The following is a 23751-nucleotide window of genomic DNA, read 5'->3' on the forward strand; positions in this document are numbered from 1 at the left end:
ATGACAACACGGAAGCAGCTCAAGCACCAATCAGGAGAGGGACGATTTCTGCGGGCAGCCAATCAGGACTCGCTCCAAATGTTTCCTTTATTTTGGAGAATAAGTACATTAGTTTTGCCTCAGATAAGCATAACACAAATTCCCTCAACATGTGTGAACTACAAATGGCTGTATTTGCTTCTAGGTTTGATATACACACTTTTCTTCACATTCACTCAAAATCCTTTTAACATAACTTTTAACTATGTATGTTTACCACGGTTTCAGTCTTTATTTGTATCGTATAATACCAAATTCAACCACACATACATAGGCCTATAGTAATGTTTAGTCAACACATTTCAGTAATACATGACTGAATAAATCCGTGGCTAGATTTTCCCTGTAAATTATTATACTAATGGGTCTGGGGCAATTCTTCATTGTAGTCACTTGAACCAAACTTCAAACCAAGCAGATGTTATACTCTGTTGACCCTGGACATGAGCTCATCTCTCACCTGTACCCTGTTACATAAATTGAATCTCTAAAGCTCTTGGTAATATTGCAAGAGGTGGGGTGTTTACTTTTATTTAATTAGGCTTAAGGATTTCACTGAAAGTGCATTTCCAAATCTTATTTGGGATTATAAGGGAGACACGTGTGTTGTAACAGCTTAAAAAAGCAAATGCCATTTTACTTCTTTTTAAAAAAAATTGTAATTTGGAAACTGTACTGCTCATGTTTCATACACAGTCCATACTCTGTGCTAATTCATTGCGCTTTATAGAGATCATTTAAAAAATGTTGTCAGATCTTGCTTTCAAAACAACTTATAAATGCTCTTACGAAACTTCAGTTTGAAGCACTGCATGTCCCTGTTTGTTGTTTCTGGTTAGGTGCTGTAACCTGCTTGAGATCAATAAAGCAAACTTGTTGAAGAGGCCTGTGAGTACCTGCTTCTCATCACTCCACACTCACTTAGACAGGTAGTGGGCGTGCCTCCACTGGGAGAGAATCCAAAACTTTTACATAATGAGTTTGTGGTTAAACAGTCACACTACTGCAACACATTGTGAAAGTGCACTGTGTCTTGTACATATACAGACATGTCACATGTTATAGGACATATTGGTATGTACTTTTAAAGATACATTTTAAAGTGAAAAAGTGACTCTCACACACCATCATCATCATCATCATCATCATCATCATCATGGTCTATGAATCATTCAGTCAGGGGATCTGTGTAGGGAGTCAACCTTTCAGTCCATTAAACCTCCAAAGATTTGCGCTCTTAGTCAAACTCCTCCAAATTAGTTTAGAAGACACACAGGGCGTAGAGGAGATCACAGAAAGGTAGCACTTGCCTCATCCAGACCTCATGGAGCTTTGGTGTGGACATTGCTTACCTCATGGTTTCTGTGTGCGTGCAGGGCAGACCCCCACCCAGAGCAAAGTGGCACACAGGGGGGGGATCAACAACTCAAAAGAAAAACAAAAAACTCTGCAATTGATTACATTTGGTCCTGGAAACATTACAGCTCTGTTGGAGTTCAAAATGTTTCCTAATGTTTATTTTTCTATTTGTGTAGGTCATAAAACACAATCGATGCTTTTAACTCAGAATGGTAACTTAATAAAGAAATGTCAGTCCTACAGAGTACACACAGTCAGGGTTGCACAGTGTTTTAACATGTCATATTTACTTACATGTATCTATTAATTCTAACTGACCAGGGCTTGTTTGAATCATGGCAAAATGTGTTTCAAATCATGAATTTGAACATTTCATAATCTAGCTGAATATACTTATAAGTATTTAATAAAAAAATTAATTAAAAGGCCATTAGCGGTTGTTTGATCCACAGTCACTTCCTACCTTTTACAAAACCATTGACCTTGTAACAATCCTTTGCCGGAAATAAAAATTAAAACACACTTCATGTCCCCTTACTGGAATGAGTTTAAGATTTTTTTTTACTTTTTGCATAAAGGAAGTGATCCGAGACAGTCTTCTGTTTGTGTGCGAGTGTGTAGGAGGGGGATTTTTCATACTTCTCGAAAATGTTCGTCTATCTACTCACTCTATGACGTCTTCTCTCCTACACTTAATATACCCATTTCCTGCTGAAACTATGTCAATTTATTCTTCATTTTCATGTCTTTGAATTTGAAGTCATGCAACCACTGTATGCCTGCGGGTTAAATAGAATGTATGTGTGGAGCACCCCCTGGTGGTAAAATAGGAAATAGAGTTGTTTTGATGAAATATTTTACAATTGTCTCACAGAAAAGATACAAAGAAAATATGCATCTGAAAAAATTATATGGACGTAAGCATAAAAGTTTATTTGCAAAAAAAAACACAAATCAAAAAAAGTACAATACATTCTTAAAACCTTTTCTCTACAAAACAATTTCACAGAAATTACCTTGGAATGTATATTCCTATTTTTCATTTTTACGTTTGTTATATATTTAGTCTTATATTTAATGTGTTTCTTTTGTTCTTTAAATAGTCCCATATCAGTATAAATTGGCCTACAGTGAAGACCTTTTTTCCTGTAGAGGCAAAGAAAGGGTCATGGATGGCATTTTGACAATCATATAGTCAATAACAGATCATTAAATCTCATCCACATATATGTCCAGTCTAAGCCTTCCAGCCACTCCCCATCAATATAAGTACCATGTTGCATAAACAGAGGCATTAGGAGCACGGCCTCCAGCCAAACTAATGGGAGCAGGTGGAGTCCGGCTGTACTGCAGCTGCCTGTGAGTCTCCATCACACCTCTGTATTTCACTCAGTAGTCATTAGTACCATCTCCGTGTATCTCACCAATGGGGCAACTGGCTTTAAACCACTCCTTTCTAGTAGTATAACGGACACACTGACACCTCTGTAATCCATTGAAGAGAACTGTATCCGTCTTACAATGTAGCTGGATGTACAGTGACATTACAGCCTGCTGATAAATAACTGTGATTTGTTGTCTGTCCCTTGCCCTCCTCTGTCATTAGAATAGTTTAAAAACTGCCTGCAGCCAAACCCTGATAAAGGCACACATTTGTGAAACAGCCATGCCTTGCCACGACACATTAACTGGTCTCCCTTCTGTTCGAGCTTTGTGCAAGTCGAAAAAGAAGAGTGTTTTTCGATAGCTAAGCATTTCCTGTCTTGGAGGTAGAGATCCCACAAATCCAATATTTGAAATGACACTAAGCTCGGAAAATGCCTAATAAAATGTGACAACATTAAAGGGGACCTATCATGCAAAATGCACTTTTGTACGTCTTTTATACATGAATATGTGTCCCCGGTGTTCCAGGGAACTCACCAAGTGTCAGAAAACACAACCCTCTCTTTTCCTCCATACCCAAATCTCTACAAACGGGGCTGCAACGGATCTGATACAGACTGATACAGATTTGAACATTTCTCTGACGTCAGGACGGAGGAGCTCCGCCTATATGGCCAACTCTCCACCTATCAGGGGAATGAGAGGTTGCCGTGGCATGGTAACAGCATGGTAACATGACGCTCGTAACTCGGCCCCTTCCTTTGCAGGGGGGCGTGGTCATCTGCAGCGCATGCAAAGACAGGGGTGGAGGAGAGCAAAATAGAGCGAAATGAGGCATGGCTAAAATGCATGATCTGTTTGGTATTTTGAAAAAGAAAACGTATAAATATGCCTTATATAGGTATGGCCCTACAATATATTATTCAAATATAGCATGATAGGTCCACTTTAAATAAAATGTCAGAAAGACGTTGTTGTCTTCTCCTTCCCTCATGTAAGAGTTGTCTGTTCCAGTTGATGATACAAATACATAAGCGATGTGGAGGGAATAGAGGATATTGTAAGTTAAACGTTGTAAACTGTTCACAAATTCAGTGTTTAAGAAAATAAAAAAGCACCCCAAATATTTGTGCATTCGTACTCAGTGAGGACACATAAAAAACGTTTAAATAACAAACAGTAAAACAAAAATGAATCGAGCCATAGCTGATAGCTACCATTAATATGGGTGGAGCAATGTTTCAACAAAAACAAAATTAAATTGCATGACATTACAACAGACAAAGGCAGAAATGGACTGAAGGTTATAAAAGATACAGAGGGAGAGAGAGGGAAAGAGAGAGATATAAAGATGACGTATCTTTCAGTATCTGTTTGGAAAAGGGCATTACTGTTTCAAAAACTTTCAATTATTCATAATATCATGTTATCAGGAGAATATCAGCACGTCGGACATACTGGTTATTGATAACCAACAGGTAGTATTTGATGTATTTAGAAATTCAGAGTTCCTCTACTCGATCTACGCCACCATGTCTCAATCTATCTGAATAACATGTTGACACACATTCTATTAGGCTCTCAGGTGAGAGCGTGTTAGAAAAAAGATCTTAGGTTGTCTTCACATCTTCTTGTTAGAAAAAAAGGTGCTTCCTGTCATCGTAAGCACACACAAGCGGCAACACACCCACACACACTTATATATGTACATACCCACACATACACAGAAACAGCTGCTTTCCAGTCTGTCTGAAAAGATTGCACCAAAATAAGGACAGAGAGAGGGAGAACAAAAACAACTCTCTTCTCTCTGTACAGTAGTTGAGTCAGTGAGGCAAAGTGATGACTCAGGTCTGTCTGCGTAAACAGTTCACTTGTTAAGTTCAGATTTGGACTCTGTCTTCATACCCACAAGCGTACAAGAGGGGCCGATGGCAAACAGAGGCGTCCCTGACAGGAGCCTGTAAATAAAGGCAGAGTTCAGGCAGTGAGTGAGCTCCTACAGGTCTCTCTCTCACACACAGTGGATCTGCAGGTAGTTTTAGTATCCTCCGACCAGCAGGGGGAGCTATCCCTTAGGAGTTTTCTTGTTTTGGGTGTTCCACATGCCTCGTTTGGAGTGGTAGTAGTGAAAGAAGTTTCTTAAGCGTAGTCTCTCTACCTCCAAACCATTCTGCAGTACCCTAGAAAAGGCAGGAGGGAAAATCACTGGATTAAAACTGGGCTTATATTCATCAGCAGAAATAATTGTGTTAATCATTGCAACTGTTTCTAGGTCATGTGTAAATTACTGACGATCAGTGGCTGTCTAAAATAGGCTGATCAAATATTTGCTTCTTTTATCAGAAGTTCAAAGTCTGGCGTTTTTAAGTACGTTTCTGACGTTGATGCTCAAGATGAGAAAATAAGTTTAGCTTTCAGAGGAAGGATTAAAGTCGAAACATTTGCATTTGGTCATCTGCAGGCATACATACACCAGTGCAGAAAAGTTGCCAAAGATGCCAGACACCCAAATTCCTGTAAAGTGCCAAATACACAGAACTTTCCCTGGCTGCGATAGGCATAATCAACATTGTGTGAACTCGTTTGGCAAGGGCTTGAATGTAACAGACCTTCCTTTATTTGTTTTGTGTCAGTTTAGCCAACCTACATCTGGGTGGTATCTAAACATGCAGACCGTTTTAGTTGAATATGCTCAATTATCCATCTGGCTGCTTCGATTACCAAAGATCGCTCGTTAGTTTTAATTGCAGCAGCCCTTTCTTGATGTTCATTTTCACACACTGAACATTCAACACTGGGAGCTGGCAACATCCACTGTGCAGACTGTCAATGTTTTTCCTTCAAATGCGGTTTTTTCCTGCACTTGCACCCTATTGGCATTGTGCACACTTTACACCTTCAATGTTTAAAGGTCATTTACCATATACATTATGCTACAACATTATGCTACAACATTGACAATCCAAGAAAAAAGATGCAATCTGAACACAACTACCATTGAAAAGCATATAATGTGTTAACTCCAACTTTATCGTTACCATAGACTTGACATTTCTCCAACAAAGTCTAAACTAAAACGGACTCATTAACCTTCTAATACCCTTTTCACACTGAAGGCTCAACCAGCATTGGTTTTGTGTTTGAAAAGGTTATCCACTGTTGACCGACATTACTTTGTAACCCAGGTCGAGAGGTGGGTCGGACAAGGGTCGATATCAGCGAAAAATGGGTCATGGACGCTAAAACAAGCAAAACAAGACAAATGATGTCATTGGTCGCAGTTACGTAATTGTCCCAGGTCGCCATAGCTCATAAACAAACACAGCGATGGCAGCAGGAATGTCTTCAAGACTTAGAGTTGCGGGGGACAGTAAAGGAAAATGTAGTGTATGCCAATATAATAGCATTCATTGAAGGGGCTGCTGTGTCAGCTTGTTGCTGGGTTACCTGTCCAGCAGCTCCCAGTCCTCTCCCCCCCAGCGGTCTTTGAATTCCTCCGTGTTCATCCCTCCGATCTTATCAAAGTCAGTCTTATAGATTCCAAACAAGCCGAAGCCGTTCACCTCCCAGTACCCTACAGAAAGAACAAAAAGAAAGTTAAAAGGAAATATTGGTCCCATTGCAATAACAGCCTCTCGTGATGCAACAGCCTTTAGAAATTATGCATGTTAATTTAAATCCTGTCATTATGAATTCAAAGCTGCTGTCTGGAACTGGGGAATTAGTTTGAGTGACGGGTCAAACTTAAAAACTGGAAAACTGTGTAAATACGTGAGTGAGATAATTCCTGTATGAGCATGTATGCATGTAATGTGTTTGTTACCATCGGGCTCCCGTGGCGAACTGCCGCAGCTGAGTCTCATGACGACGGGAGCGAAAGCGAGGCGTCCCTCCACACAGTGCTTCCTGATGCTCTCCAAGATGTTGAGAGGGAAGTGGATGTGCAGATCACAAAGGAACACAATGCTGTGACTATCCTGCAAGAAGAAGAAAAAAAACACACAAACGTGACACATACATTACATCTAAATTAAAAACAATTACGTCGAAAAAGAGAAATAAAAGTGTGTCTGCTTTATGATTCTGTGGATGTTCACACAAGGGGTTTTAGGATTAAAGAAAGTAGAGAAGTCTGGGCATCAGAGGCTTCTCTTCACTCCCAAAGCCTGCGGGTCATTCAGACATGAGTGACGGCCATGTCATCCCACCGTGACAGCACCGACACTCAACTGACGGATCAAAGTCTGTCCACATTTCCAGCCGCTCCACGCCCCTGTGGGTGGGTGTGCGTGCGTGAGTGACAGAGAGACAGCCAGAGAGCAGGGTAAGGGCACACACACACACAAATAACCTGTGAAAGGGACTGGATGTGACAACTTTGGCATATAGATGACACAGGAATTGCAGCTAACTGCCTAAGCGGCTCCCTGTCACCCACGGCCGGGCTCAGTGTGAGAGGGCAAACGGAGCAGGGGGAGGTAAAGGGTGAGATCCACAGCCTGTGACAGACCGCCGTGGCAGTGATGTACTCATTATGCACGAGTGTTCTTTCTGTCTGTCCATCAGTAAAGGTCATGTGGTCAGTGAGAGTGGCTGACCTTCAGAGTGTGGCTTTTTCCCGCCAGCTCGCATATTGCTGTCTCTTGTGTTTGTGTCTCTAACCTCGATAGTGTCCACTCCGATCTGCAGTCCTGCCGAGCGCTCAAAGTTCCCCTCTCTCCTCAGATACTCATATCTGTCGTAACAGAAATACACACGCATCAGGTGATGCCTTGAACATTGGAAGACATATTGTACCTTTTACACAGCTGATTGTGTTCCATACACACACACACACCTTGGCACACTGCTGTCTCTCAGTGCCTGCTCCACGTCCATGTCTTCGCTCTCAAAATCGACGATGATGATGCTGAAATTGTCATCCTTTGTTTGGCGATGAAGATTCTCCATGTCAGAGATGAACTGCTGTACCCAGCGGGCCTGGTTTTTCACTGAAAGACAGTAAGAAGACAACACAAAGTAGATAAAACGTGAATAATCTTGGTTTAAAAGTTACTTCTAGACAGTTTTCTCCGTTTTGGAAGTTGACCGAAGTCCGCCTTTTGACTGACCTGGCACCACAAAATGCACCATGACATCTCTCCTCCACTGCAGCATGACAGGCTGGCAGAGCAGAGGCTTAGCGTAGGCGGTGCTCCAGGGTGTCGCTCCGGGCCGGGCGGGGGATCTGGCTGAGGGAGGGGGGGGTGGTGGTGTGGTCAGGCTGGATGTGGCAGGGGATGGGACCGAAGCTGGGGACAGAGCTGGTGAGGCCGGGGCAAAGTCAGTGTTCTCTACGCTCTCCTCCCCCATCCTGCTGCGGTGGAGCAGCAGGTAGATGTACTCTGAAAGACGCACCACGCTGCGGCCTCGCTCCATCAGCTCCAGCTCCACCAGGTAGCGGTTCCCTCTCGCAGAGTCGCGCCGCTTCTCAACGTTAACGATTCGCAGCAGGGTGTAGATCCTGGGGCAGGGGGTAAAAAGGTCCCATATTGTAAAAATAATCATGTTTGGTTTGTTTATAAAGCCAGTGTAGGAGTTTTATAAATACTGAATTAAAACTCTCAAAACACTGACCAATCAGGGCAGAGCTTTTTGGGGAGGGGGGCTCCCCAGAAGAAAAAGTCAAGACAAACAGTATGAGAAAAAAAATGTGTTAACTTAACCTTAAAGCATGTACACACATTCTAGTAAAAAAGTATAAACCTTATAAGGACCCCCCTTTAAAAAAACACACATACTGTAGCTGGTACAGGGTATGATATGCAGCAAAAGGGAGAGGATGCATCTACTGTATAAAACACTATTGCTTATATAATTCGCAAAACTAGATTACTTCTGCTTAATTGAGGGAAAACCATATAGAAAATGTGATTATCCATATTTAGTTGGAGGCAAGTCAGCATGGTATATTTTTAAAGGAAAAAAAAGAAGTGGCTGAGCTATTTTTCACAAACAACATTGAGGTTTTTAAGCACTGCAGCAGCAAATGGTAATGAGCACATAGAGGCCTGCTAACATGAAGTCAAAGCACCGGGGCATAACCAATATGTTCTCAGCTAAATTACTTCTTGCTTTACATAATGGTAAGCAAACAGAAACGCATTTTAACTCACACAAGGTTGCAGGGGAAACATGAACCTTCTTGTAGTCTCACATCACTCTCCCTCCCTCCCTTCTGCACTCACCCTCCGTTGCGTTCGTTGAGTTTCTCCATGTACTGCGCCAGCACGTCCACCACCTCGCTCTCGGCCAGCTGCAGGTTGCCGGACACGTTGCAGCGCAGGTCGTTCCAGTCGGAGCGCAGCAGCTCGAAGTCCATGGGGTTGACGGAGAAGGTCCTCTGCCAGTTGATGCTCTCCTCCGCCCAACCTGGCCGCGGCTCCACCTCCTCGTAGCTGTAGTCCGACAACTCTCCCTCCTCCGGTTCTGGCTCGGGGTTAGAGCGGTTTCTATCCTGGAGTTCTGCCGGGTTGGGGTCTGGCTGCTGCTGGGACTCTGTGATCTCTGAGGTCCTGAGGTAGGAGGTGACACGTGTTTGTCCTTGGAGCGTGTTCTCTGTGGAGTTTATCTTTTGCTGGGTAACAGCAGGGGGGTCTCGATGATTGGACAGCGGGGACAGCGGGGACAACGGGGACAGCGGGTCCCTTTGGTTGGGTACATCAGTAGTATGTAAACCCCCGTGATCCCCTCTCCTCCTGCTTGTCTCTGATTGTTTGACCCCAGACTTCGGCACACTTTCACTCTGAGTGTTGATGCTTCCATTGCGAGGAGAGGTCTTACCCTCTTTTGTGGGGGGGTTGGGCCAGAGCTGAGGGGCACTAACCAGACTTTTGCCTCCTCCCCCAGCATGTCCTTTGGCACCCAGGTTAACCAGCCTAGTGGTCTTCCCAGTTTGGTACAGAAACACCCCCGGGAACACTTCTCTAGGGTGGCGCAATGCCCTCTCCTCCCTCCTTTCCTCCCTCCTCTCCCGACGCTGCTCCCTCTCCCTGTCCTTCTCCCGTTCCTTGGCGGGCCGAGGCCGGGTGATGTAGATCTTGTTCTCCTCCCTCTTTTTCTTCCCCCCGACCTTGTTGTTGTTGTTGTTATCGTGCAGGTTGTTGCCGTGGGCGGAGTTGCTGCGGATCTGCTTGGCTCGGCTGGCAAGGGCAGAGAGGGAGGACTTCTGGGGGAAGAGGAGTGAAGACTTGCTCAGTTTGGGCAGGGTCTCAGCTCCCTTCTCTCCCCCGCCACCTGTTCCTCCCCCTCCTCCTTTCCTGCCAGGACTCAGCTCTGCGGGACCAGTGCGGATCCACGACAAGGAGCGAGGCGGGACCACGCTGTCCGTGTCGGGCTGAAGCCCCCTGGTTTGGGGCTCTTCAAGTCCCTTCCTGGTGTCCTGTCTCCCGTTTGTATGATCTCTTCCCCAGTCCAGATCTTTAGCCATCTGTCCCTCTCTGTGAGGAAAGTGTCTCCTCTCTCTGCGACGTTTGATACTGTTGACTGCCCCCTCCTCCTCTTCCTCTGGGTCCTCCTCCTCTTCTTCCCCTTCTCTCCCAGCAGGCGTGGGCGCAGGCTTCGAGTGAGGATGTGAGGGGTTGGAGGTGTGGCTGGGATGAGAGGGCTTCTTGGGCGGCTGCGTGCCAACAATCTCCGCCTCGTCCTCGAAGTCTACCACCTCCTCCTCGTCTAGGAAATCTGGAGATAGGAAGGAGAAACCAATTTGAAATGGTGTGTGTATACATGTGTGACTGATAAGAGAGTGTGTTCAATATTAGTTACCATCTGGGTTGGGGAAAAAGAATGGCCTGTCATCGTCCTCCTCATCCATTTTCATATATTTGTAAAAACCAAACCTGGCAGACATTAGAGGAGGCAACACACATTCATTAGCACACACAACATAACATATTAAAAAAAGGTTGAAGTTCCAATGTGCCTTGCAGCATAATAAACTTAATCTACTATTGAGAGGTCGCATGAATCACTGCCTTCATATTCACACTTGAGCAGTTATTCTGCATAATCAGTCTACTCGCTCATATTTACAAGACAGGGACACATATTCCCTCAGCTCTCAGAGAGGTATAAGCAATAATGTCCTTACTTCTCCAAGTAGATAGGGGACTCTCTGTAGAAGCACTTGTTCTCTCGCTCCATGTGGGTGAGACGTGTGAAGTCATTTGGGTAAACGAAGGACAGATAGACCTGTGGAAGAAGTTCAATGTCAATCAAAAATGCAATAAGCCCCTGGGAAAACACTGATAGAGGGAGTTCAGTTAGCAATAAGCATCATTTTAGGCAAAATCCGCTTTTCCCTCTACTAAAAGCTGTATTTTGTCACAGTGATTTCTGTCAAATTTAAATTGGATTTGATGCATTTTAGTGGCTCATTTCCACTTATCTCCGCAACTGCTGCAGTAACACACAACAGCCTAAAGGGGGAAGCAGCGCTCAACACTGCCTACCACATGCTTCATCAACGTGTTGGTTTGAACAGTGGTGATGTACAAACCAGCATGCCCTCTGTCCAGTTGATATGAATATCATGCTGACTCTGTAGGTTTGAACTTATTTCATAATCGGAGGCACTTTTGACTAGCCTATAGATCTACTTTTATTTAGAACTCTCTCACACACATACACACACAAACACATGAAATGCCTTTATAAGCATCTATTTTTCCGAAGAAGAGGGAAGGAGACTTACAAACTGCAGGCCCTGGTATCTGGCGATGGGGAAGTCTTTGACTACGTAGGTTGGAGAGTAGAGACAGGCCGGAAGAACGTTTTCCAGTCGGGAGGGGTCGATCATAGGAACTGAGGAGAATATTTAAGATCAGGTATACACAAATACGTATTCTGCTTTAAATAAATATAAAATAAAGAAAGCTGGGAGATGATCAGGGCAATGTCAAAACCAGGGAAACACATCAAATGTAAAACAGCACGCCAGAAGGAATGACAGTCTGAATAATACAGTCGAACTGACAGCCAGAGAGACTGAGAGCCAGACAGTCAATCAGTCACAGGAAAATGACAGGCCATAACATCCGGATGAAGACAGAAAGAAGGGGAGGATGAGTGGCAGATTTACTGCTATAGAAGGTGTCCCTGGGGTCCGGCTTCAGCATATCCGCTCCGTGCTGCAGGACACCCCCTCCCTCCAGAGCCTGGGGGTGAAACTCCTCCGGGAGACGGACGTGACTGGCCAAGGTCTGAGGGATGTGGTCCACGGCGTTCATCTTCAGATTGGATTCATCTGAAAAATACAGAAAAAGAGGGAAAGACTGAGTTATAGATGATGTAGAAGATGGAAAGAGGACGATCAGTATTTCACTCACTGTTTTGTTGGATTATCTTTATGAGGGGCACATTTGATTTGCATCATCGCAAATCGATACCCACCATGAAAAGTGACAAAAAAGACAAATGAACGGCAGAGAGGAGAGGACAAACCGGAAGAAGAGGAAGAGGAGGTGGAACGTGAGAGGCTCAGAAACAGAGTTGAACAAAACAAAACAAATACAGCGCAAAGCAGAGTCATAATTATACCAAATCGATAGCACGAGAGGAGGAGAGCGCATCTGTGATTAATGGCATGTCAGGAGCAAGGCCTGATGGGAGAAATGCTTCATAATTAACAGGGTGGTCAGCATCATTTTCATCCTCCAGAGGGTGGAGGGTGCACATTGGGTGTGTGAACGCCACACAGAGAAAGCTTCTTTTTAGACGCCCTTTCTTCTAACAATAAAACATCTGTTGATCACATACATGGCTTTACACTTCACACAAGCCAGCTGTAATTCATTATCTATGTTACGGAAATACTCAAAAGAAGCAAACAAACAAAGAAAACAACAAAACTCTTTGGATTTATTTCCATCCTGTTGCAGATGTCGTCGGGGTGTAATAAAAGAAAAATCAACATTATTTCTGTATGGCACAAACCTCATTCAGATGGTAATACCACGCACATTTAGCACCCGTTAACGGTGTTGTGATTATTTGAATTTCCTGGTCTGTGTAGCAAATGCGTATGCGTGTGTGATGGTGTAAATTCATTTACGGCTACCATCTGGGTGGCGCTTTCATGTACACGGCCACTGATTCTGTAGTAAAAAAGTATTATCGCACCACTAAAGGGGATTTAGAAACCATAAGGAATTGTTGTGGATACTGAACTGCCCTGCAAATTAAGATAATATAGCAGGAACAATTATCCTGACATAAATGAGCATTTCATTTGTAAAAATTCAATAACACACAGTAAAACTGCTTTAGGTCAGTAGGATTTTTGCAACTCACTTATAAGATAAGTTACCTGGAGAGTAGAAAAATGAACTTACAAATACAACATTGGAACAAATACTGTATTCTTGGTTTTCTACAGACTGGATATGAGCTGAAAAACTTACTTTATGATTACTTATTTACGTCTCATGTCAAAATATGTCCCAAATGTAGACAATCTGACACTGGGTTGCTGAGTCACCCATGTATTTGCCTCTGACCACAACTCTGTGATTGAGAAAGCCAATGTTCCTATTAAATGTTACGACTGCCTAACACACAATGACGTTAATTGAAATCCAATCTGACATTTAATTAAACTAAGTAATGCAAAGGACAAGTATAGCTGGGTGAGCTTACAAATGTTTCTCTGTGTCAAATGGGAATGAATATTAAACACTTTCCACAGTGAGAGAATGGAGAAAACCGGGCATGGCATAAATGGAGGAGCAGTGATGGATGGGTGGAGGGGGACAGATGAGGAGATGGTAATGTTTGAAGCCAGCAGGTGACCTCATATTCAGTACAAGGCCTCCTTCTTCACTGTCGTAGTCATAAACAAGAAGGCATACATCCCTAGCAACCTGCTTTCCCAAAATGACAACTCCACACATCATTCTGTGTGCAGCTGGCATTTCCCCTTGTTAAAAATACTGCATCCCTGTGACACACATCTATTCTTGGAGCTATAGAGGTTAGACATCTACTCGGGAGCTCTCATCTCTGCTCCTATAGAGAAGAAATAGAGCATCCAATAGATTCTGTATCTTCTCTTTGGTCCTACATAGAGTAGACATGGCATGACCTCAAATATGCAGCTTCCCTATGAGAAATAACTAAATATAAAATAAGGACAACTGACAATAAATGTGGGTTTGTTTGAGGGGAAGGCAGATGAACATATTTGATCAAAAAGGCAGATGTTTATGGTTGAATACCAGATTAGATGCATTTTTTTTAATAGCATCAGTTGCTGTTTCTATTTCTGAGAACTAGGCTAAACAAAAAGACTAGAAATAGAAAAGACAAAGAGTCCCATGTGTATCAATGCCACAAATATCTGTTATTTTAAAATTCATCATCCAGTTTATTTCATTTCCAAGACAGTATGAGAAAAATGCACTGTGTCATTAGAGCAGCAGAACAGAACAGCTCTTACCTGTATACAGGGAGATGTAGGCCGAGTCTATCACTTCATATTTCAGACCAGGGAGGAACGGACGCCACTGTTTGTGAAAGAGAGAAAAGGGATTGTGTGAGAGGAGAAAACGAAATGTCAACACGTGGAAAGTACAATGTGAACAGAAATCGTCCATCACTGTTTCCAGGCTAAACTGTGACACGTTGGGTGTTATCGATCACAGCGACATCACAGGATCGATCTGATGCTGGGTTTTTGTATAAACACACTTAGCAAGAGAGAGAGAGAGAAAAAAAAAGTGTGGCACGTGGAAAGAGAACAAGAAACGTGAGACTGGAGGGATATGAAGGAAGGGAAGGAATGAGAAAACAACAGAAACCCTGAGAAAATAGACTGTGAGCGGAGCGAGAGTGAAGAGGAAGATCTAGTTATGACCTGAAAACTGAGAGAGGCATGGGGTGAGAAATAGAGAGAGGGGGAGAAAGAGAGTGAGAGAAAGAGAGGGATGCTACAATTCTTTTAAATAGATTTCACAATTATCCCGTCACTTCTGGTTACCGAGGATATAATCGCAGGAGACAGGTCATTTTCAAACCCTCGGGTTGAGAATACAAATATGAACACCCTCCTTAGGCTCATGCAAATGCTTCCATGGGCAAAAATGCAAAACACATACACAAACACTTTCACCGGTTTAGATTCTGCAACTCATGTAGCACCGATGGCTGACATGTGAAAGCCCAATCCAGCATTTGTTTTTTAAGATATCTTCTATACTGTTTGCTACTTCTTCACAATGACGCTGACACTGGAAAACAAGGGGCACACATGCCAAAAACAAGTGCACATACAAAAGAACAACAAACAAGGACACAGTGCGGTGTCATGCTGTGCAGCAGCAGGGAGCAGCTCTGCAGGCCACCAAAGGCTTCAGCTTTGTGTGATTATTTCAGGGAGATTGTTGTCAAGGTCGAGGCAGGCGGCTGTCATGGAAGGACGAAAAAGTGAAGACCACATATGAGTTGTTATTTCGGATTTTAAGTCTAACTCGCAGCGGAATCACAGTACAGACTGCAAGTGTTCAACTATCGCAAAGTGTCTGTTGATTTCTACAACAACACAGTAAGTTCATTCTTAAACTTGCACGCAGTTGTTTGTCGGGAAAATCTTACCACAAGTTTGACTTTCTAGCTTTTTCTGCGTTGTAATAAAGTGTGTTGCAGTCTTATTCTGGATATTTGTATTACAACAGTAGTACAGTATGTTTATATTTGCTGTTAATGTATTGTTTTATTATATGTGTATCTTATTCTATCTTTAAATACTTTTCACTCATGTGTAATACTTGACAACACTGCTCCTGTGACAAAATAACTTCCCAATTTGGGATGAAAAACCTATCTATCTATCTATCTATCTATCTATCTATCTATCTATCTACTGTATCTATCTATCTATCTATCTATCTATCTATCTATCTATCTACTGTATCTATCTACTGTATCTATCTATCTATCTATCTATCTATCTATCTATCTATCTATCTATCTATCTATCTATCTATCTACTGTATCTATCTACTGTATCTATCTATCTATCTATCTATCTATCTATCTATCTATCTATCTATCTACTGTATCTATCTATCTATCTATCTATCTATCTATCTATCTATCTATCTATCTATCTATTGTATCTATCTATCTATCTATCTATCTATCTATCTATCTATCTATCGATCTATCTATACTGTTGTTTGTTAGCTGTATTGATGCAAAATGAGAAAACAAATGGACATGGCTCTTTTTTCTGCTGATTATTATCAAACAAAGCATTTTTGTGCAAAATGTCAAATATTAACCAATGAGAGTTGATGCTTGGACATTTTGTTTGTGCTGCATATGCTTGAAATCCCCTCCCTCGCTGTGCCCCATAGACTCTCTGATTATTTCCTTCTAGGGGGGAATTGACCAAGTGAACATTGAGATGTGTGTGTGTGTTTTCAGAGTATCTTTGTGTGTGACTGTGGGTGTGTACGCTGTGTGTACGCTGTGTGTACGCTGTGTGTACGCTGTGTGTACGGGCGCATCCTCTGTGAAATAGTGTTGACAGGGAGCAGCAGAGGCCTGTTCGCTGGCCCCAAGAGTTCAACAGAGAGGAAAGAAAATCAATATCCAGGAGGAAATAATAAAAAGTACCAATCGCAGAGCAAAATGGCAACGGGCAGCCGGCAGTGTTGTTTCATCACGTTTCATCCTTCCTCGACCACCCACTGACGTTTAGATATTGTTTTCATTCAGCCGGCCCATAGTGGGTTTTGCTCCAACCTGGAGAGTGTGGTTTAATGCTCTCTGGAGTTACATACTGTACTCAATGCAGCTTACACACACACACACCGACACACACACAGTTTGCCTGCGGGCCCATCAAGCGCAGGTTATTTTTTATTCCTAGATGATTAGGAGTTTATTGTTCCTGAGACTGCTGACTGTTGTATTAGTTTGTTTCCTTTAATTCAATTGGCTGTCTCAGAGCCTAAGGCACTATGGATATGAAGTTATTTTGTCGGTGTGACACATAAGAGGTAAAGACATAATGAAACTATCTGAACTTTACCAGTTTACGTAAAAATCAATTCAGATTTCAGGTACAATAAAATGAACAGAAAGTAAACGCTTCCATTTAGTAGTGTTACAGTCCTCTCTTGAATTTTCTAGGGTATTAATGGAATAAAGGCGAATTTAATAAGAAAGCTTAAACCGGTCAGAGGCTGTCCATGTCTATTTGTTCAATAGAGGGTAAATAAGTTCACTGAGGTATCTCTATCCGTTTTCCCTGTCTTTGTCTGTGTCTCTATCGGGCCCACTTGGCTTTAGGCCCAAATTGGTAGAGTGGTAAACAGAAAAAGTCTGAGGCAGAGCGGACAGCAGAACAAGGCAGATGTTAACCTACTTGACGACACCTGCCTGAGGGAAAATAAAGTTAAAATGGGACTACACTGTGTTTTTTTTTAAATGTATTTAACCTTTATGTATACAAGGTGAGGGAGAGGGGAGAGTGAAGTTGGAGTAGCTTGCATGGTGATTCAAAACAGCATCCCCTCTACAGTTACTTTGATGTTTGAGGGAAGAACAACCTGAGAACTGTATAAAGGTGTTTGCGGTCACTTCAAGTATGACATGAGACACACGTTTGGGCAAGAATGGAGAGAATGACATGGAAGGTTATTCAACGTTATTGTTATTGTAAAGTAATCCAGTGAAAAAACAAGAACTGTTCCATAATTGTCAAACCAAAAGCTATTTTATAAACTATAGTCAGCCAAATGTTGGCTCTGGATGACATGTTCCTTCATACCGTACCATAAGGAATATAGTATATTCCTCATACACTGTTCTGTAAACACACACTAGCGCACTAAATGTGCATCAATGCTGTTATGACCTGGCTCAAAAGGCCACAACAAAGTGGGAGACACACCATATCAATGGTTAATAAAAGATGTTTATTTAAGCAAACAATTCAAATTAATGAAGTGCAAAAATGAGTAAAGCATGAGGTGTGGACGTCAGTGGTATCAGTAGTGTAAATGCAGGGTGAGGGTGTTGAGGTGCACAAAGTAAAGCAACTAAAGTAACAAACAGCATACTCAACAGAACCGGGTGCCTGTAGGAAAAAGCAGAGAGACGGAGAGGCGCAGAGAGGCTTTCAGTAGCTGCAGGGCACCAGACCCACAGCACAGCCACACCCTCTCCAGATGAACCCACAGGGGCATCACAATGCTGAACATAGTCCTCAACAAATGCTCCATTTACTCCTGTAAAGTTTCAGTGGCTTTTTTTAGGAAATTACTTAACTTGTGTTCAAAATAAAACTGATCAAACGTTTAAGAAGTGGGACAAGGATAGATCAGACATAGTATATGTAAATAGGTTTGTTTTTTCCCAGAGCTATGGTTTAGTTGTGGAGAAAGGATGGAAAAAAAAGAGAAGAAAGAAGACTTGTAAGTAGTGATGGGCAAATGAAGCTTTGAATGAAGCATCGAACCACTTGGACAATTGTGTCGGAAATAGGTTCATTTCTCGAAGCTTCAGTTAAAGCGACCTCTCCTGGCGAAGTGCAAGGCTGCAGTGGGTTTAACGTATCTTTGCCTTGAAAAATATTCGATGCACACACATACTAAGACGGAATATCATGTTCTATTTGCAATTGAAGATTGATAATTGTGTTTATTGGGTTATTGAGAAGAGAGTGCTGGAAAATGTGGCATTGGTTGGGTGTGCTTGTGTAATTATGGCAGGGGGTGATTATGTGGGACGGGGAACACTCAAAGATCTTTATTGAGGTAGCCTACATTATTCTTTTTATTTTGTATTTTTCTAAAGGCATTTTTCTGGCCGGAGAGGGCCTTTTATCAGTTATAGTATTAAAGTTGAAAAGCGGGCAATGATTCAAAGTTCATCCATTCCAGGATTTAAACCAGTTGCGTGGAGGACATCGCCACACACGGGCCGCCGGCTTTATCCACTGGGCTATCTATTTCTTTTAATACTCATAATTGTATTTTTGTCCACAACTTCTCCACATTTTGAAGTGTTTCCCGAGCCAGAACGACCTATCTTTCTTCCTGGCTTGCTCTATAATGATCCAATACAAATGCAATACCAACAACAACAACGCAAACTAGGACAACAACCCACACATTGCGCATTGTTTAGAGCGGTTATAAAGTGTTGAAGCGCTCAAATTCGAAACTGTTTCAACCTGTCACCTGTCAGAATCGAGACGAGGCAGTGCATTGAATCGCGTGATTGGACCGCGAACCAGTCAAGTGATTCATTCAGGAAATGAAGCAGTTGCTGCTTCGGACGTCATATGTCACGTGATTTGAAGCACTGCTTCTATAGAATAGGAAGTCCAGGGTTTGAAGCACGTATCGAAGCTTCAGTGTCAAACTGCCATCACTTGTAAGACAGTGAGAGTAAAGACTGCGGCAAGTGTACTGCTTAACTCTCCTTCACTCGCCATTCAGTCTGTGATTACTCATTTTCAGTTTGAATGAAAGGTAGAACACAGCACAAGCGCCCTTGTTGACCCGTCTGTGGTGCCAGATAACTGTTCACTGAGAAAGATATGCTGCTAACAAGCCGAGAATGATCTCCCGTAGCTTTTGTGTAAAAAGGTAAAGTGACAGCTAATAAGCTAATGAAATCCCATATTCAAAACCTTTGAATGTTGGCTTTGTCTCTTTTGGTGAGGTTTAGGGGAAAGTGGTAGCGTTTATTCAATTCTAGCCCTCATGGGTTAGGGGTACAGTTCGTAATGTACTGTATGTGCAACCATAGCTGTCAGACATGTGTGAAAAATATCTGACTCACAGCTTTTGTATATACTGTTTTGGTTACTAACATTCATTCGGAAAAGTTTAAGGAATTTTTCAAAAATGTTTGGGAAGTATTGTTTGCTTTATTCCCAAGAGGTAAATTAGAAGATTGATGCCACTCATGTTCGTACAGAAAATAATAAATTAACTCAAGCAGCCTCTTAGCTTAGCTTAGCTTAAAGACTGGCGACAGCTATGCTGGTTGCATCCAACAGTTACAACAAGCACATTCCAGCACCTCTAATCTAAAATGTCCAAATTTACTTTTTAAAAATCTACGAAAAGTGTAAAAACACACATTATGGTTTTTCAATCCTGGAAACAACCAGTAGTGAAGTTACTGATGCTTCACTGACCCTTATGTGTGGGTGCCTTATTGATATGTGTAACAAGTTTCTGACATCTGAAACCCTGCAGCTACTGTGGTCTTGACTCAACAGGGACACGCATTGTTTCTAAGCTGTAACTTTCAACCTTTTAAAAAATGGAAAAAGTTGAAGGACCTCTTGAGCTTACTCTCCAGCACAGCTGACACTGTAAGTAAAAACAAATGAATGGCATGTTGACTCTTACTGGACCGAATGTAGAAAAAACATTAATATTTTATAAGACCTGCTTTTGTTAGATATAGCTGTCTATTCAACTCTGCGTTCCAGACAAGATTTGTAAATGATCATACATGTGTTATATTCTAAGGATTCTAAGGATATAAGGGGAAGAAATGCGAGGTGATGAGCAATGGCAAGAACAAATCAAATGTATTGAGGGGATGCAAGAAAAGTTATGACAGCTTTCGTAGGATGAAAACCAAAGTAGGAATATTTACATTGGCAGTTATGGAAAATGTGTGGATCTATGGTGCTGCTAACTGACAGGCGCCTGGCAGCAGAGCATCAGGAGAGACTGCTGACAGCTCTGAACACAAACCTCAGCAGCACAGAAGACTCAGAAGATGGCAGGGTTTTGATTCTCTGCTCATACTGTTTTTAAACCTTTAAACAATGGAAGTTGAAGACTGACGGTGAAGAAGAGGCGAAAAAAACCCAAACCAAAAACGACAGCTAACCAAAAACGAAAACAGGGACATAAAGCTCCTGACTGATTATACTCTCATATCAATTGACAACCAAACAGAGCTAAACACTGAAATGCTTGAAGATAGATGGCACTCTCCATTACCTGTCAGAAAAACAAAAAAAACAATGGCTTGTTTTTAAAGTCAGATCATGTCTTGCCTGAGGACAGAGGATCAATATTCAAAGAGAAATGACGAGGTGGAAACAGTGACGGGGTGTTTGATTTTCTACGCTGAATTATACTTAAGTCTCACAGACCAGACATCTCACAAAGACAAATGAGCCCAATATACATAGCAATTACCGGCACGTCATAGTCTGTGTGTTTACAGCGATGCCCTGTGTGCTCTGAGGGGGAACCAGTTAGTCACACTAACATTCTCACTCGATTCAAATCAAGTCAAACTCGACATTAAGGATGTCCCAGCACCTCTCCTAAAAGCCAATGTGTTGCCACATGACTAAAACTTTTGGACAAGGGCATGCAGGTTAACAGAATGCTACTGGAAATTAGATTACACAGGAATAACTAGGCTGACCTGAATACAAATGGATATAAAATAGATGGTTTTGGACTAAGTGAGCAAGACGGCACAGACCTGACTGAATGTGTAAAATATTGTTTTGACATGATCGCATGAATGCACCCAATGGCGGATTCAAAAACGTTCAATGATAACATATATGGGCAAAATGTAATATGACAGATTCAGCATGACCTGAATATGCTAACACTAGTGTGCCTGCATGCTCTACCATTCAAACTTGTGTTAAAAATGTATTGAATTAAGTATGAATACTAAAGTGGACCGTGTTCGGTGGGTTAGTGTTTGGGCAAATCTGTATGATGACAAGAGAAAGCCAAAAACACAGGAAGTGGGTTACATATATCAGCTCTACATCAGCTTTAAATGTATGTAGTTTAATAGGGAATAACATGAATGAGAATAATATTGTAGGATGAGTTCTTCTCGATTATGGGAAGCGGAACCCTTTGAGAATTTATTGAGAATCCATGTCTTGCACTTTTTAGCATCCTCATAAATAGGGAAAACCTAGATGCTCTGCCTGCAGTCATTAGTCTAATGACTGGCATTACTGTTGCCCTAGAGGATAAACAGTCAAATAACACGAAAATGTTATTGCAAGCTATTAAAGAGTGTTTGTTGGTGACTTTTATGCTGGTGTTCCTGTTGTTTCCATATATATTCATTTACATGACCTTTTAGAATGGAGCTGCCAAGAGACAAATGCAAATGAAAATGTCCTCTATCGAAAATCAACAGACTTGGCCATATGGTGGCTTGGCCAACGTTGTGGACTGCGCAAATTACTAGATAGGAATAATAATAGAAGCGTTTTTCAGTCAAATCTAAAATAAAAGTAATGTATGGGACGGGCAAACGTGTGCATGGTAATGATACAAAGCAAATTAAGTGATCAAAATGACTGAAAGAAAATGTAATATGCAAGATTATACATTTGAAAAAGATGAATGCGAAAACAGGAAAACCAAAATACAGAAAAGTGAGCTGAGGTAAAAAATATGACACCATGTGTCTAAAAGCTGCTGAACTACCTTCAAGGTGTTGAAGTGGTAAAGACACAAAGAGAAAGTAAAACTATACACACAATATATTTTAACAGCTGGCTCCAGGTCGCAATGGCCACTCCTGATTTATATTGAGGAGGCAGGGCGTGCGGAAGATGTTGGGAGGCCTGCACGTGCCAGTGTGTACGGTTGTGCCTGAGTGAATTCACCCATGAGTCTGCAGGCGTTGGGGGTAGAAGTGTGTTTGAGGGGCTGAGTGTGTGCATACATGGGTGTGTGTATTAATTGGTCGGCAGTGTGAGACTTGGTCTGGCAGGAGTGATAAAAGAGGGCCATTAAAGTCCTGCATTTAAATCCAACACCCATGCCTCTCCATAAAGTTGCCATTACTAATTAAGGCGTGACTTTCTTCTCTTCCTTGTCCCACTCCCTCCTTCTCTCAATCGCACCGTTTAATGGCCGACACTTTCCCTCACTCTGTCACATGGTGTAGCGAGACACGTTTTCCATTAGGCCGGCGTAAATGTCCCGTGTGTCACCGACAAAGATCCAGATGACATTTATGAAACCTACCCCGTGTTCTTTCATCTCATGTAATCCATTTAAAAAAACAGTCATCACTTTAGAGAGAGTTTATTTGAAGCTAATTGAAGAGAAAACACTGAGGTAGTAGTGGAAAGGTTCAGTCAGAGTGCAGCTTTAGTAATTGCCTTCTCATCCTAACAACTCAACAATCTCCTCATTCATTGGTGTGCTGTTCATACATACAAATGCAGTTGTTTCCATCCCCTGGAGAAAGGAACAGTGTACTCCTAACCTGTCTCTTCCTGTCTCTAATGCTGTTTATGTTCCGCTTTCCTGCAGCGATTCTCCCTAATTCCTTCACACGGTGGAAAAGAAAGGGGCCATCACAGAGAGAACAAGCCTTCTCTTTCTTATTTCCTTGCCTAAAAGGTAACTTTCAGACGGCGCTTGTGTACTATCTGATATTTACACTCTCTTGTTTCTTTATAACAAGCGCTGCTGAACACATACTATCCCAGAGGAACAGCCCACCTTTGGCCATGCAATCAGAGCTTGGCACCGAACACAGAGGAAAGAGCTGTGAATCCACACTATCTGCTCTTTAACAAATGAGTGCCTGGGTTTCTGCGGATTTATGTGAGCCCTGGGCTTATGCTGTTGTGGGTCGGTCACGGTAAATCTGCTATTTTTGTCAAGGTGTTAAATGTATTCCGCTGTTAAATCACACACAGGGGCCTTACTAAGACAGCGCAACGTACACACATGCACACATTCCTGCCTACTATCTTGATTTGCTGCATGACTTTTATACGCTTCATTAAATAGTTTTTACTGGTACAAACCCGCTTTGATGGCCTCATGAGTAGTAGGCTAAGAGGAAGAGCAGAGAGAGAGAGAGAGAGAGAGAGAGAGAGAGAGAGAGAGAGAGAGAGAGAGAGAGAGAGAGAGAGAGAGAGAGAGAGAGAGGCAGAGA

General features: G+C 42.2%; 1 protein-coding gene across 2 annotated transcripts in view; it reads right to left on the reverse strand.

Moving 5' to 3' along the window:
• Nucleotides 1-3674: 3674 nt before the first annotated feature.
• Nucleotides 3675-23751, reverse strand: part of b4galnt4a (beta-1,4-N-acetyl-galactosaminyl transferase 4a) — a 151125-nt gene continuing 131048 nt past the window's right edge. For both annotated transcript variants that reach the window (XM_034141108.1, XM_034141107.1), the window contains 12 exons: nucleotides 14261-14327; nucleotides 11906-12070; nucleotides 11519-11628; nucleotides 10916-11016; nucleotides 10591-10664; nucleotides 9015-10506; nucleotides 7899-8290; nucleotides 7625-7778; nucleotides 7450-7522; nucleotides 6611-6764; nucleotides 6235-6361; nucleotides 3675-4967 (listed from right to left, as the gene is read on the reverse strand). In XM_034141108.1, coding sequence (XP_033996999.1) covers nucleotides 4853-4967; nucleotides 6235-6361; nucleotides 6611-6764; nucleotides 7450-7522; nucleotides 7625-7778; nucleotides 7899-8290; nucleotides 9015-10506; nucleotides 10591-10664; nucleotides 10916-11016; nucleotides 11519-11628; nucleotides 11906-12070; nucleotides 14261-14327 — 3024 coding nt within the window. In that variant the 3' untranslated portion in view covers nucleotides 3675-4852. The remainder of the gene's footprint in view (nucleotides 4968-6234; nucleotides 6362-6610; nucleotides 6765-7449; nucleotides 7523-7624; nucleotides 7779-7898; nucleotides 8291-9014; nucleotides 10507-10590; nucleotides 10665-10915; nucleotides 11017-11518; nucleotides 11629-11905; nucleotides 12071-14260; nucleotides 14328-23751) is intronic.

The sequence above is a fragment of the Trematomus bernacchii genome, unplaced genomic scaffold (assembly GCF_902827165.1).
Source record: "Trematomus bernacchii unplaced genomic scaffold, fTreBer1.1, whole genome shotgun sequence".
NCBI lineage: Eukaryota > Metazoa > Chordata > Actinopteri > Perciformes > Nototheniidae > Trematomus > Trematomus bernacchii.